The sequence below is a fragment of the Chionomys nivalis genome, chromosome 16, assembly GCF_950005125.1.
Source record: "Chionomys nivalis chromosome 16, mChiNiv1.1, whole genome shotgun sequence".
Taxonomy (NCBI): Eukaryota; Metazoa; Chordata; class Mammalia; order Rodentia; family Cricetidae; genus Chionomys; species Chionomys nivalis.
In genome coordinates, this window is record NC_080101.1 from 6,164,371 (window position 1) to 6,177,261 (window position 12,891).

The 12,891-nt window shown below is 42.0% G+C and overlaps 2 protein-coding genes across 2 annotated transcripts in view; one reads left to right on the top strand and one right to left on the bottom strand.

The window, feature by feature from the left end:
- The window catches only part of Ints8 (integrator complex subunit 8), a 50,463-nt gene extending 49,550 nt beyond the window's left edge, over positions 1-913 (top strand). Inside the window, exon 27 of the mRNA XM_057790336.1 lies at positions 701-913. Coding sequence (XP_057646319.1) covers positions 701-817 — 117 coding nt within the window. The 3' untranslated portion in view covers positions 818-913. The remainder of the gene's footprint in view (positions 1-700) is intronic.
- Ccne2 (cyclin E2) lies at positions 852-11,084 on the bottom strand. Its single transcript, XM_057790338.1, has 12 exons — positions 10,988-11,084; positions 10,062-10,099; positions 9,865-9,964; positions 9,731-9,784; positions 8,995-9,146; positions 8,044-8,179; positions 6,038-6,184; positions 5,251-5,346; positions 4,685-4,819; positions 3,407-3,518; positions 2,987-3,144; positions 852-2,285 (listed from the first exon to the last, which is right to left on the bottom strand). Exons 2-12 carry the CDS (start codon positions 10,073-10,075, stop codon positions 2,172-2,174), a joined length of 1,218 nt encoding a protein of 405 aa, XP_057646321.1. The 5' UTR covers positions 10,076-10,099; positions 10,988-11,084; the 3' UTR covers positions 852-2,171.
- Between the last annotated feature and the right edge of the window lie 1,807 nt (positions 11,085-12,891).

A 12,891-nucleotide genomic window follows, 5' to 3' on the forward strand; every position in this document is an offset into this window, starting at 1 on the left:
TGCTTGCTTACTTCCTTTGGAAGGTTGCATGATGCCTTCTGGTACCATAGGAGCTAGTCTTCACGAGACTTTTAGATCAGATGCAGATCAAGAGACTCTGGGCCCTGTGAAGTATACCGTGTCTTCAAGAGTAGGTAATTTACCTTCCTCTTTGAGAGGCAGCCAAAGACAATAGCAATAGCCTGTGAGGAGAGTTTTTCTATGTGACCCTAGGGGCCCTGGAACTCACTATGAAGATTAGGCTGGCCTTAAAACTATTATTATTTTTAAAGCCCCATATCGTTTATTACATTAGAGGCCACTCTTAGCCAGTTTTACTTACTACTTTTAATCTGTCAGGCATCTACACTGTCAAGTATTTTCCACAGTCTTATTATTTACTATTACCCGTTTTGTCCATAGCCTCTTTTGACTTCTGTGTGGTTTGTGTTCCCACCCCCAGTCATCCTCTTCCTTTCCTGCTTACCCATAAGCACAAAGGAATTTATTTAATGTAGTAAAATGTTCTACCAGGTTCTAACTATAAACTATGGTTAAGGAAATCATAGTAGATCAATGCAACAGCTGTTAATTTTCTTGTAGCTCATACATTTTATAATTGTCTAGGTATTTTAACTTTGACTTATGTGTACTACTAGGAAGACTTGGAGTTTTTTTGTTGTTGTTAACTAAATTTCTGATAATACTTTTCTGTTTTAAGATCAAAGCCATTGGCCAAACAGAGTTGAATGCGAGCAACCCTGAAGAAGTATTGCAGCTGGCAGCACAGAGAAGAAAAAAGAAGTTTCTACAAGCAATGGCAAAACTTTACTTTTAAGCAGTTAGTTAATTTTTTAAACTTTTATTTTTTAAACATGGGCTAAAAGTAAACAGTATTAAAAGATTAAGTTTATATAATACATATGTACAATTTAGTGGTTTTCTTTTCAGACAAAAACTGAAGCAAACTAGTTTTATAAACAAAAACTACACAAGAACGTCACACATTAACAAATAGTTCACAATTTCTTCAAAGAGAGAAAAAGTTTACATGTCTGGTAACCTGGCATCAATTTTTTTCTGATGAAATTGACTTTAGGCCCAAATTTCTTTTTCAAAGGCTAACTTAAAATATTTAATGTATAAGTAGCTAATCTATATACAACAAGTTTAAATAAATAGATTTCTAGAAGTCAGTATACATTTAATATTTTTTCTGCCATAGAAAATAGAAGTTTAGGTCACATGTTAAGTTCATCTCATAAGATGGGGCTTAAAAATGGACTGCCAGTTTTGCAAACATAAAGCCTTAGCTTCACACTATATTTCAAAATACTCAGGGATAGCTTAGTGCAATAAAGTGACTTTCCTATATAAATAGTTTGAAAAGGCATTAAAGTTTTACCCAGATTGTGATGTATGAAACGACCATAAAGCAACCTTTAGATCAAGTAAAACCCCATAGAAGCCAAAGCATTTATCTTGTTTATAATTTCTTTGGTTCTCCCATTGTTTAGAACAGTTTAAACATTTGGTTCATGCCTTACTGATTAAGAAATATTATGGTAAGACAAACTAAAAACAGATTGAACTTCACCATTTGTAAAAATTCAAGTTTTATCATTGTTTGTTACAAACAGCTTTAGATAAATTAGTCACTGTATTACAAAACAATCTTTGTAAATAAGTTTAAATTTCATTTTCAAAAGACAAATTGCACCATTCAAGAGTATAGGAACTTAGGAATCAAAGTTGTGTGTCAGCGATGTATCTTTTAAGTATCACTAGTTTAGTCCATATTCCAATGATAAAATAAATCCTAGTTTATCAAAAGAAACACAGTAACGAACAGAAACTGCTACAGCACCAATTGTTGCTGGCATCTAGCCACTGTCCTTGGGCGTGAAGTCACCCTGTAAACAAGTCCTCTTTTCTTTTAAACAGCTAGAGGAAATTTCTTTAGTGCCAACTTTTTTTTTTTTAAGTTTGTTTTGTTCTTTTGTAGTGCTGGGGATTGAGCCCACGGCTTCATGTACCCTAGGCATTTATTGCCAAATTGATGTAGTTTTTAAACAACATGGCAGCGTAACTCCTCAGTGGGCAAGGATAGCCACAACACTACTTTCCTGTAAAACTTACTCACTTGTATGAACTTTATCCAGTATCTTTTCAATTCCAATTTGATGTTAACTTCAGGGTTTTATTGATGGTTTTTCAGTACTCTTTGGAGGTGTCATAATGCCGCCATTACACACTGGTGACAACTGCCCTCCTTTTCTGAAGGTGTTCACATAGTTTACTTCACTCTGTACATATGAAGGAATTATACCATAATTAACAGCTAAGATAAAACAAGTATACAGAAGGTAAAACAGATATTATTTGAGACTATCAAGCTTACTTTAAGAGTACCTTAAGAGTACTCAGGAGGCAGACAAATCTTTATGAATTTGAGGCCAGCCTGGTCTATGTAGCTAACTTCAGTAAGTCCCTGTCTCAAAACAACAACAAAAACATGTTTTTAGTTTCTTATCTCAACTGCTGGTTTTGATTTTGAACTGCTTCACAGCAATATTTTGACAGTGTTACTGTGTGACCCAGGCTGGCCTTGAAATCATGATCCTGCTGCCTCAGCTTCCCTACTGCTTGTGGCACCAAGTTGCCTTAATTTTATTATCTCCTTTACATTTTAAAATCAGTGTGACTGTTACTTTCTCCTTTATGATCTTATATGACTGAAGTAGTGATCCACAGTACCCTCTCCATCAATTGCAGGACTTACTAGATAGCAAGATCTAAAAAACAATGAAATTTTTTTTTGGTTTTTCAAGACAGGGTTTCTCTGTGGCTTTGGAGGCTGTCCTGGAACTAGCTCTGTAGACCAGGCTGGTCTCGAACTCACAGAGATCCATCTGCCTCTGCCTCCCGAGTGCTGGGATTAAAGGCGTGCGCCTGAAAAAATTTTAAATTAAAAGAATAACCAATCCCCAAAACAAAAAAAACATACCAGCAAAGCCAAATAATTTGTATGTGTCTGGATATTGTGCCTGTCTTCCATGGCTATCTTCTTAAAGGTCTTCAGCTTCACTGGACTTACACTTTTTACTACACTGACAAAAGGCACCATCCAGTCTACACACTCGGAAATGTCCTCCCATTCCAAACCTAAATTGGAAAAGTTAATAAAATGTTAAAGTTATGCCACAGAAACCACCTTAATATGCCCAATGTAAAGTAGAATTGTGCTTATTTGCTTCAAATGAGTTTAATTTCCACGTATTAGTTTGCTTGTGGAGATACACTAAAGGCTATAAAGTACTTTTAACAGAAAACATAACCAGTAAATTATTAAATTGTGAGCTTGATAAGTGTTAAAGTTCCTGAGTTCCATTAAAAGTGAACACGTAAGTGAACAATATAGTCATACCTGAGACTTTCTTAACCACTTCAATGGAGGTAAAATGGCATAAGGCTGCAGCTGCCAGAATTCTGTACTGGAATTCTAATGAGTCAATAGCAAGGATACACAGATCTAAAAGCTGACAAGGAAAAAGCAAAAGTTTAAGTAATTTAAAAAGATGAGTATGTTCCTATTTTGTAGCTTATATACCATTGCTGCCAACTCTAAGGTAAAAACATAACCCACGTCCAGTCTCAGGATTGCAGGGAAGGAGTAAAAACCAGGACAGGGTTGTAGGAAGAGAGTGATAATGTATTAGCAGGGTGTGCACTTCAGCTAGATTGAAAAAAGCTAGTGAAGGCTTCTAAATTAGATAATAAACTAGGCAGAAGAATTGGCCAGTAGAGAATGTTTGAAATAGAACGACATTACCAAAGGTAATATTTCTTATGAAATAAGAAATACCTTTCTTCCTTAGCCAAGGTGAGCAGCTGAAGGCAAGGAAAGTTAGAAGTAGTCTAGTTAACTTATAAATGCATTTTAGAAGTTAGAGCACTACTACTTAAGTTTATTGAAGCTACTGTAAGATTCTAAATGCAGGAAAATTATACTTTAAAGAGGACATGGTAATCTGGACAAGCTAGAATGCAGTATTCTTAGCATCAAGTAGATAGGTAAGTATCATCTTGGAAATGCAATACCCGAAACAGTAGCAGTTGGAGTGATATAAAGGCTAGATTTTCAGAGTTTTAAGGCAATTCCTGTTCAGTGAATAAAACTTAAGTTTTGTACTCATCAGGCAACAAAGTGACATGAACTGGAAGAGAGCTGGAAGTGAAATACTACCACAGATAGAATATTGAGTAATGCAGTTTAATTAGATTAAATAACAGCAGGTTGGGTATAGTGGTATATGCCACCTTTAACCCCACTTAGGAGGCAGAGACAAGTGGACCTCTGAGTTTGAAGCCAGCCTGGTCTATACAGTTCTAGGACAGCCAGAGCTACAGAGTCTTGAAAACAAACAAAATTCTAAAGACAACTGGCTGTGAACATTTTCTCCATTTTATATCAAAGATATTTTACTCCAATCCCAAGCCCTTAAAAAAGGGGGGAGGGAAATGTTCATAAAAGACTTTCTAGAATTATGTAAATGCTAGGGACAGTATTTTATGGGTCAAAAGGGTTTTGTCAATTAGTTTAACTCAGTATGCCATTTTGTTTTGTAGCCTAGGACTTCTATATACACTATCCAAATTTGTCATCGACAATAAAATTAGCTATGTTCAGAAACAGGGTCAGTACCTGAGCTATCTGGATGAATGTCTCCTGGGAATACTGAGGTAGAAGAACCTTAGGAACATCTTTAACAGCATCAACTTGGAGAAAAAGATTCAACCAGGAAATGGCTGTTACAGGACAAAGTTCCCATTTTAAAGCCTGTCAATGAAATTTTAAAACATCCATTAGTAACTACATATATATGCATTTATTACATTATATATATAGTAGAGTTGAGAGGTTAAGTTCCTCACCAACCATCAATTAATATCAATATTTTTGCTGCATTAACCTATAGAATTCTGTGCTCAGATTAAGACATCAATTTTGGCTCTTTTTAAAAATTTGTTCAAAATTATCTTCATTTTTGGGGTAGGCACATGCTGTGTCTTGCATGTAGAGGTCAGAGACAACTTTTTAGACCACGTGGGTTCCCCAGGAATCAAAATATTGTCACGCCTCTCTGGCAATTAAATGCCTTTAACTTGCTGAGTCATCTCATTGCCCTTAAGTTTGGCTCTGTTATATCTGAAGTTCATTCCTAACTATTATATTACAATGCTGCAACCAGGAAAGGACATTATTATTACCTTTAAGATATTGAGTTCCATCTTTAGGATATCTACTTCACTGCAAGCACCATCAGTGACATAAGCAAACTCTTGGAGTTTGGGAGCGTAGATTTCCTTCAATTTAGAAAATTATTATTAAGCATTTTAAATAAAAACAAAATTATATACAGACTACATGGGCTTCAGTTTTAAGGACAGGTTCATGAAGTAACTATATATCAAAACCATGTAAGTTTGATAAACAGTATAAATATCTTAATCTGCTATTTGAATTAAGAAAGAATAACAACCTTTTAAATATGGTCTAGTCCGGTGATCAGACCAAAACAAGATTATTCTATAAATAAGTTGGGGCGTGGTTCATTTGATTTGGTTGAGTGCTTGTCTAATGTGTAGGAAATTCTAGCACTGCATATAGCCCTGTAATCCTTTTCCTTGGGAAGTGGAGGCAGGAAGATCAAGGTCATCTTCCAGCTACAGAGTGAGTTCAAAGCCAGCATGGGCCACTCAAAACAATAAAGTCCAGAAACTGAACACATTAACTTAGTAAAAATGGATATTTATCAAAACATACTGGGCTTATGCTTGCTTTGGTTACAGCTATACTTTAAAAGACTAATATAGATAAACTGTATGAACTAGAGACTAAAATAAAGACCTATGATAATTTCTTCCATCCTCACTATAATAAAACAATTCCTGTTCCCTAAATATTTAATACAGAAAATAGTATACTGAGATTAATGTGTTCACTTAAAAACTAGGTTGACAATAAGACTTATCTGGATGAAATTTAAGAACTTACCTCAAGTTTAGAAGCAATGAACAATGAGGTAATCCCAATGAGTTGAAGCATATTTTTATTTACATCTTTTTGTGTCAACATAAATCTGTCAAAAAAGTCTTGGGCAAGGTAGAATGTCTCCCTATGAAGTGTGTAGACTTCACATACCTGAAGAACCAAGTGTTCAGATGTCATCTTTAGAACTTACCCAAGTTATAAAGTCACCTTTATTATACCAAGTGATGGACTAAAGAGGCTAACTAACCTCTTTAGGACGCCAGCGCTAACATAAGTGAGGGATTAGCATGTACTGACAGCGAGGCTCTTATCCTCATTCTCCTACTTTTACAATTTTCCTTTTTGTATTTTATTGCAAGCTAATATAAACATTGGTGTTAAATCTTTCCATGACTTTGGCTTAGTGGGAATTACCCTCCTCTTCACTATTGTGAACAAATATTGCCATTCCCACACTTAAAGGAAAGTTTCTAACTTTCAGAGTTACTCTATGAAATGGATGCCATTATCTCCTTTTTGGAAATGAGAAAATAGGAACAGTAATAGATGAGTTTAAAGCAAACACCGATTATATTAAAGAACTACTCTGTTCCTGTGTTATACTGTTTTAAAATCAGGAGTATGATACCTGGGGTGAACGGCTCAGAACTCCTAGCACCAGAATCTAGTCCCCTCATCATTGCTTACAACCTCAGTGCTAGGAGATCAGATTCCCTCTTCTGACCTGGGCACCATGTGTGGTCATTTTAAGATATTTTAAACAATGAATTTACCTTTACATTCAGATTAAAAATAAATTTGTCATCATACAAAGTAAAAACTTCTAGTCATACCTGATAACACAACCTCATTTTATTGTCTTGGAAACATTTCTGATAATTTTTGAGATACTATATATGTTTTTTCTACCCACAGTCCACCCACAGTCTTCCTCACTTAGAGTGAATCTATACCCTCCCCCCAATTAGGGATTAAACCCAGGCTTCACTGTGTTAGGCAAGCATTTCACCATTAAAATATATGCATACACACACACCACCTGCCCCTTATTTTATTTTGAGATATCATTATAACCTGTACTGGCTTCCTTGAAACTTGTAAATCTTTAACATCAAGTAATTGTTTCCTCAGCAATAATTTGAGGAATTTATAATAATCCAGAGAAAAGGAATGGACCCAAGTAAGAAAATGTTTACATAGATCTATAGAGATTCCAGGATTACTGATACTTCTTACATCGATGGTATGATGCCTTCCCCCTCCCCTCTTACTTTCTTGTCTTTTTTGAGACCTGGAGCGTGTTATTTGGCCTGGTTGGCCTTAAAAGTCCCACCCTTCCTCCTCAGCCTTTGTGGACTGCAGGCATACACAACACCCAGAAGTATAGTGTATTTCTGAAGGAACAGGAATACATTATAGAGGAAGCTAAATGGGAGTTAGAGGGTTTAGGGCCTCTGGGTATAAAAATCCTTTTGGTTTAGGGTATAAAATCAGAATTCATGATTTGGCCTTGATAAAGCAGGAGGAAGATGTCTGAGGGCTTTGAAGCCTAAGCTTGTTCTTCATTTGCTTGTACTACACCCAGTCAACTGCACATTCTATTCACCTTCTGTACCCTTATGTAGACCCAAACCTGGCATGTCAGGGATTTCTGATTTTGTTTTGGGTTGGATCATAAAAGATGTGTTCTTGGGATTTTACTCTCTGCTTTGTTACTGAGGACACACTACCATTGGGATATGCCACCAACTCCTGATTTTATTCTTTAAAAAGGTAGTTGATTTGGGATTGTAGCTAAGTGCTGGCCTAACACACACAAGACCTTAGGTTTAATCCCCAGCACTACAAAGGAAAAAAAAACCAAGTCATATTCTACTTTACATGCCACAAACTAGAGTTTGTGCCCCACAAAAGGTAATGGACAGCATACCCTGAAGTCACAGGGAAAGCACACAACCATCTAAAGTTTTTCATTATAGACACAAGAAATTTCTACTTTTAGAACATACCTCTAAAAGCCAGTCTAAAAGTATTGACCTCATCTGTGGTTCCAGGTCAGAGTGAAGAACTTGAAAATGTTTGCCATGTACGTATCTGCTCTCCTTCTGCAGCATGTTGTGCCAAACCTCCTGTGAACATCCCCAGCTACAAGAGGGCGGCGGGGGGCACATAATTTATATTCGGTCATCGATACAAGTTCCGGTTGCACTAGCGTAACTCCACGTTTCAAACACCCAACTCCAACTTACAATTACAAATTGGAAAAAGTAGCTCTTGGAGTCAACTCCAAGATTTCCACTTATTGGTAAATTTCAGGAATGCTGTACAATCCTTCCTTATAATTTATAAAAGTTATGGTTCAAGGTAACTTTTAAAAAGCAAACTAGAAAAATATTTAAAATATATGATCACAATGTTAATTAAGTCCCAACACTGAAAAATGTATCAGCAGCGCCACTTACGGATCAGTATCACTTATGAGGTTAAAGTGGAACAAAGTAGCAGGGGTGGGGATGATGTATTGAAGTATAGAACTCTGAATTTGCTCATTCAAATTAAATGTCAGTTACTACATCAATGTTTTCTGTAAGCTTGTACCTCTTAGTCATGTCATAACTGATAGTAAGCTTGGTAAGGAGTAAGTGGGTTAAGTCTATTTAAAATGTTCCCATTTTAATTAGACAACTATTAAAGCTACATTTAAATAATAGTTCAGTTCTGCTAAGTCTGGAAGCATATACCAAGCAAGTGAAAAGAAGTATGGGTTTTAAATATATCACTTGCTAACATTTGCAAATAATATTGTCTCACGAAAAATGATACCTATTTCTCAATAAGTGAAGTATTAAAAAAGTAAACTGGTTTCTCTGTCTTATAATGAAGTCAAAAGAAAACACAAGGCATTATTTTAATTCTACCATTTTAGCCTTTGATAACAAATTACTGATATTTTTTTTTACCTTAAATCTGGCAGAGGTGAAGGATTAATAAAAAGGTTTTTAAATCTGTAATTTGTAAATCTAGAGAAGTCGCTTGTTCCTATTTCTTTATGGGGTGTTTCAATGATAATGCAAGGACTGATTCCTCCAGACAGTACAGGCGGCCAACAATTCTGTCATTTCAAAACAGAAAGAGAAAAACTTATTTTTAAAGCCATAGAATTCATACCAGCCTTCATAAATTAAATCCTGATACTACAAGACATCCCTTTAAAAACTGAAACAATAACGAATGCATCTCTAGTATAAAATAACTTTAAAAGAAAGTTGCAGTTCTCTGAATTTAGAAATTTTAGCAGGGATACTTTTTTTTAAAATAAAAGCTCTTTCTTAACAAGTATTTTCTGGTTGAGAAAACTTGAATGCAAAAAACTTAAAAATTCAGTCAAATGGAGTCACTTAGAGGATCTTTTGGGAAGAATTACCATCTCCAAGTGAACACATAGGAGGAAGGGGGCGCAAAAGGCTGCTTGCCAGGCTGTCAATGATCTCACATCCTTTTTTATGCCAGCTCAAGTAGCGATTAGGACCCTTGCCTGTAGTCTGGAAGCGCACAAAGAGCAGTATATAGGCGGGCCTGGTCGACTGGCCAGCTACACCGCAGCTCCTTCCTGTCAGGAATCTTCCCACCATAAGGCAGTGACACACGACTGTACTCTTATCCTTCCCCAGCCCACCCAGTCCAGTTCTGCATTACCCGAATCTCGTACTGATGCTTCTTGCTGATCTCCTCTTTTCCTTTTTTGATATCCTGGAGAATAGAAAAGACCATTGTAAACTAAGCTCTCAGCAAGCATTTCCTCCCTTCCTCCCTCATTTTCCTTAAATCACCTGTGCTGTTTTCCTCTTCTTGGCCTGAATTATCTGGGCTTCTTGTGGGGAGTCTGGCTGGCTGGGCTGGGCATGCTGCTGCTTAGCTTGTAAACGGCTACTGTGATGGGTTTTAGACAGGAAGTTTAATTAGTAAGTCATGTATTTCATAGGCAGCACCTAATTTTCAAACATGTCTCCAAGACTGATAGCGTTACCTGCGTCTCGACATTCTCTTCTTAAGGTCTATGAAACCCTAAATGGGGGAGAAAAATCAAAATCAAGAACACATTCATTCATTCATTCATTCATTCATATTCTCCAAGTGCCAATTAAAATTGATTCAAAAATGAACAGCTAATGTTACCAGAAGGTGGCCTGAGCCTTAAAAAAAAAAATCCAGGTCATCTTCCAAAATACATTAACTATCTCATAGTAATTTTACATATATGCCCTCATTTCCTCAACCGAATTAAACTCGGAAAGTGAGTGCGTTCAGAAATCTGCACAGTGCCCCAGCACCCTTGAGATGAGTATTTTTCGGGTATTCACGCATTTCTCTGTGCATCAAGGGTGGGAAGGCACGTCCCGGCCTCGGCCCGCCAGGCGCCTGGGCGAGCCTCTAAGAGCGGGCTTTGGAGAAGCCGGTTCCGCGCCAAATTGGAGCGCCGCAGTGGCGGGGAAGCAGGGGGTGGAGGGACCCAAGCCTGGTGTCACGTCCTCCAGGCTCCCTTCCCTTCTTCCCAGCCCCGCCCGGCGGACAGTGCCGCTTGTAGGGGCGACAGGACCCCAATTCCAGAAGAGCAAAAGGGAAAAGTGGAGGGGGAGAATTAAATGAGGAAACTCTGTTCAAGAATTTTTCCACCGTAAAGGGACCCACACCTCCATCCTCTCGCGCGGGAGATCTTCCCCAAATGAGGGGGGCCAGAGAGGCTTTCCCGCGGCCCCTCACTGGGGGTACCCTCACCCCGCGCCTCTCCCGGGCCCCCTGACATGGATCCTGTCAGACAGGGACCGACCTCGGGAACACAGTCGCCCCGGGCGGGCTCCCAGCTCTCTGGCCCCCCATTTCTCCTCTCCCGCGGCTCCCGCCAGCCCAGGACCCCTTCCCTCCCGCACCCCCCTGCGGCCAGCACCTCCTCACCGCCAGACCCTCTACAGCTCGGCTCAGCTGGCGCCGGCGCCAACTCAATATATAGGCCTAGCCCGGCCCGCCCCGCACGCATGCGCCGCAGACTGACACCTCGGCGGGCGCCTTCCCCTCCCCCGCCCGTACGCCCGCCCGCGCCCGCCCGCCCAGCTCGTCCGCGCGCGCCGCGCCCTGCCCTGCCCTCAGTGCGCGCGGGAGGACGGACGGGCGGGCGCCGAGTGGCCGCAGGGCTGCCCTCCCGGACCGCGCTCCTCCGCCCCGCTCGACACTCCCACCTGCGCGCGCCGCGGCTGCAGTCGGCTGACGGGGCGCCCCCCACCATCGGCTCCCGCCCGCCCTCCGGCTCGCTGTCCGATCCCGGGGCCCCGGGCCGCTTCGGCTCGGCCCCGCAGGGCAGGGACGGGGGCCCGCCCAGGCCCCGGGGAAGCCGGGTCTTCCCTGCGACGCGGGGAGCGGGAGCCGAGGGCCCGCCCCTCCGGGAGGAGCCAGGCGGCGGCGGCCGAGCCGGCCAATGGCGAGAGAGGATGGCGGCACAACGTGGAGCGGCCGCGGAATGTAAACACGCCGGAGCGCGCGGCCCGCCACGTGCGGGGCCGGAGCCAGCCGCCGGGCGACGAGCCGCTCGGCCGTCCCGGGCGCGCACAAGAAGGCGCTTCAGCCCCGGGAGCAGGTACGTGTCCGCCGCGTCCTCGCGCTCCGCCGTCGCGCGGGAAACCCTCGCGCCGCGCCCTCCCCTCCTCGTCCCGGTTCCGGGCGCCGTCCCCGGCTGTCCGTCCGTCAGTACTTGGGACCCGGCCGGAGGGCAGGACGGGCCGCACCACGTGCGCTCAGCCCCAGCCGCGCGCCCCGCCCCGCCCTGCCCCGCCGCCAGCGCGCCCTGCGGAGCCCGCGCGATCGGCCTGCGCGGGAGAGCCGCCCGCCCACCGGCCGGCGACCAAGAGAGCGAGCGCTGCTGGGACGTGGCGGGCCGCCATCTGCGTTCCGGCTTGGCGTTCCCGCCACCTCGCAGGAGGCCTGCACGCGCCCAGGCCGGGTGTGCGGGTGACACTCCGCGCACAGCCCCGCGGCGTCCGGGCCGCAGCTCCGGAAACAAAGACCCCCTCCTTGGGCCGCGGGGCCAGCCGCCGTGCGCGCGCTTCCCGACTTGCGCCCCTCGGAGCCCGGGAAGGACCCAGCGCATGCACCATTGGATTCCGAGGGCAGTCTCTGACACCGGCCTAAAGCTCGTTCTCCCCGAGTGACACGTAGGCGACAGAATCGGAGGGAGAGGCACAGAGAGTCCTAGGCCTAACAACCAGTAATGCTTATCATGGCTCTAGAGAGACGGGAGCGGCCTCCTCCTGTAGTTAGAGACCTAACCTGCGGTGACGAGAAAGCTCTGTGTATGTGTGTATTTCCATAAATGTGTGTTAAATGAGTATAAGCAAAACAGATGGCCTACAGCCTTGGCTCCATACTGAGTTCGAGACCAGTCTAAGTTACACTGTCCTAAAAAACCAAACAGATGGCCTGTGTAGGTGAGCTTGACAAAGATACACTGAAAAACGAGGGCTATCGTTCACATAGTGTTTGTCTTAAGTGTCATATGCGCAGCCAAATAAGTAACTGTAAATGAAGTCATTAGAAATGTACTGTGGCTGTATCCTTACTGTTATGTGAGCAAAGTAGCCGTAGTGAAGACAAAATTAGGATGATTCTCTTGGACATACACCCAAAGGAACTGAGTCAACATTAAAACAAAACAAAAACAAAGGCACCAACCTGGGCAGTAATGGCAGTTTGGAGGCAGAATCAGGTGGATCTCTGTGAATTTTAAGCCAGCGTGGTCTACATAGTGAGTTCCAAGACAACCAAGGCTATACAGAGAAACTATATCAAAAAGCCAAATAAGTACAAGC

Excerpts from the sequence above, each read along its gene's own strand:
- Ccne2 (XM_057790338.1), bottom strand. Across the intron at positions 9,785-9,864 it reads AGAAGAGGAAAACAGCACAG|GATATCAAAAAAGGAAAAGA; the intron begins GTGATTTAAGGA and ends TCTATTCTCCAG. Across the intron at positions 8,180-8,994 it reads TCACCTCTGCCAGATTTAAG|CTGGGGATGTTCACAGGAGG; the intron begins GTAAAAAAAAAT and ends GCCCTCTTGTAG.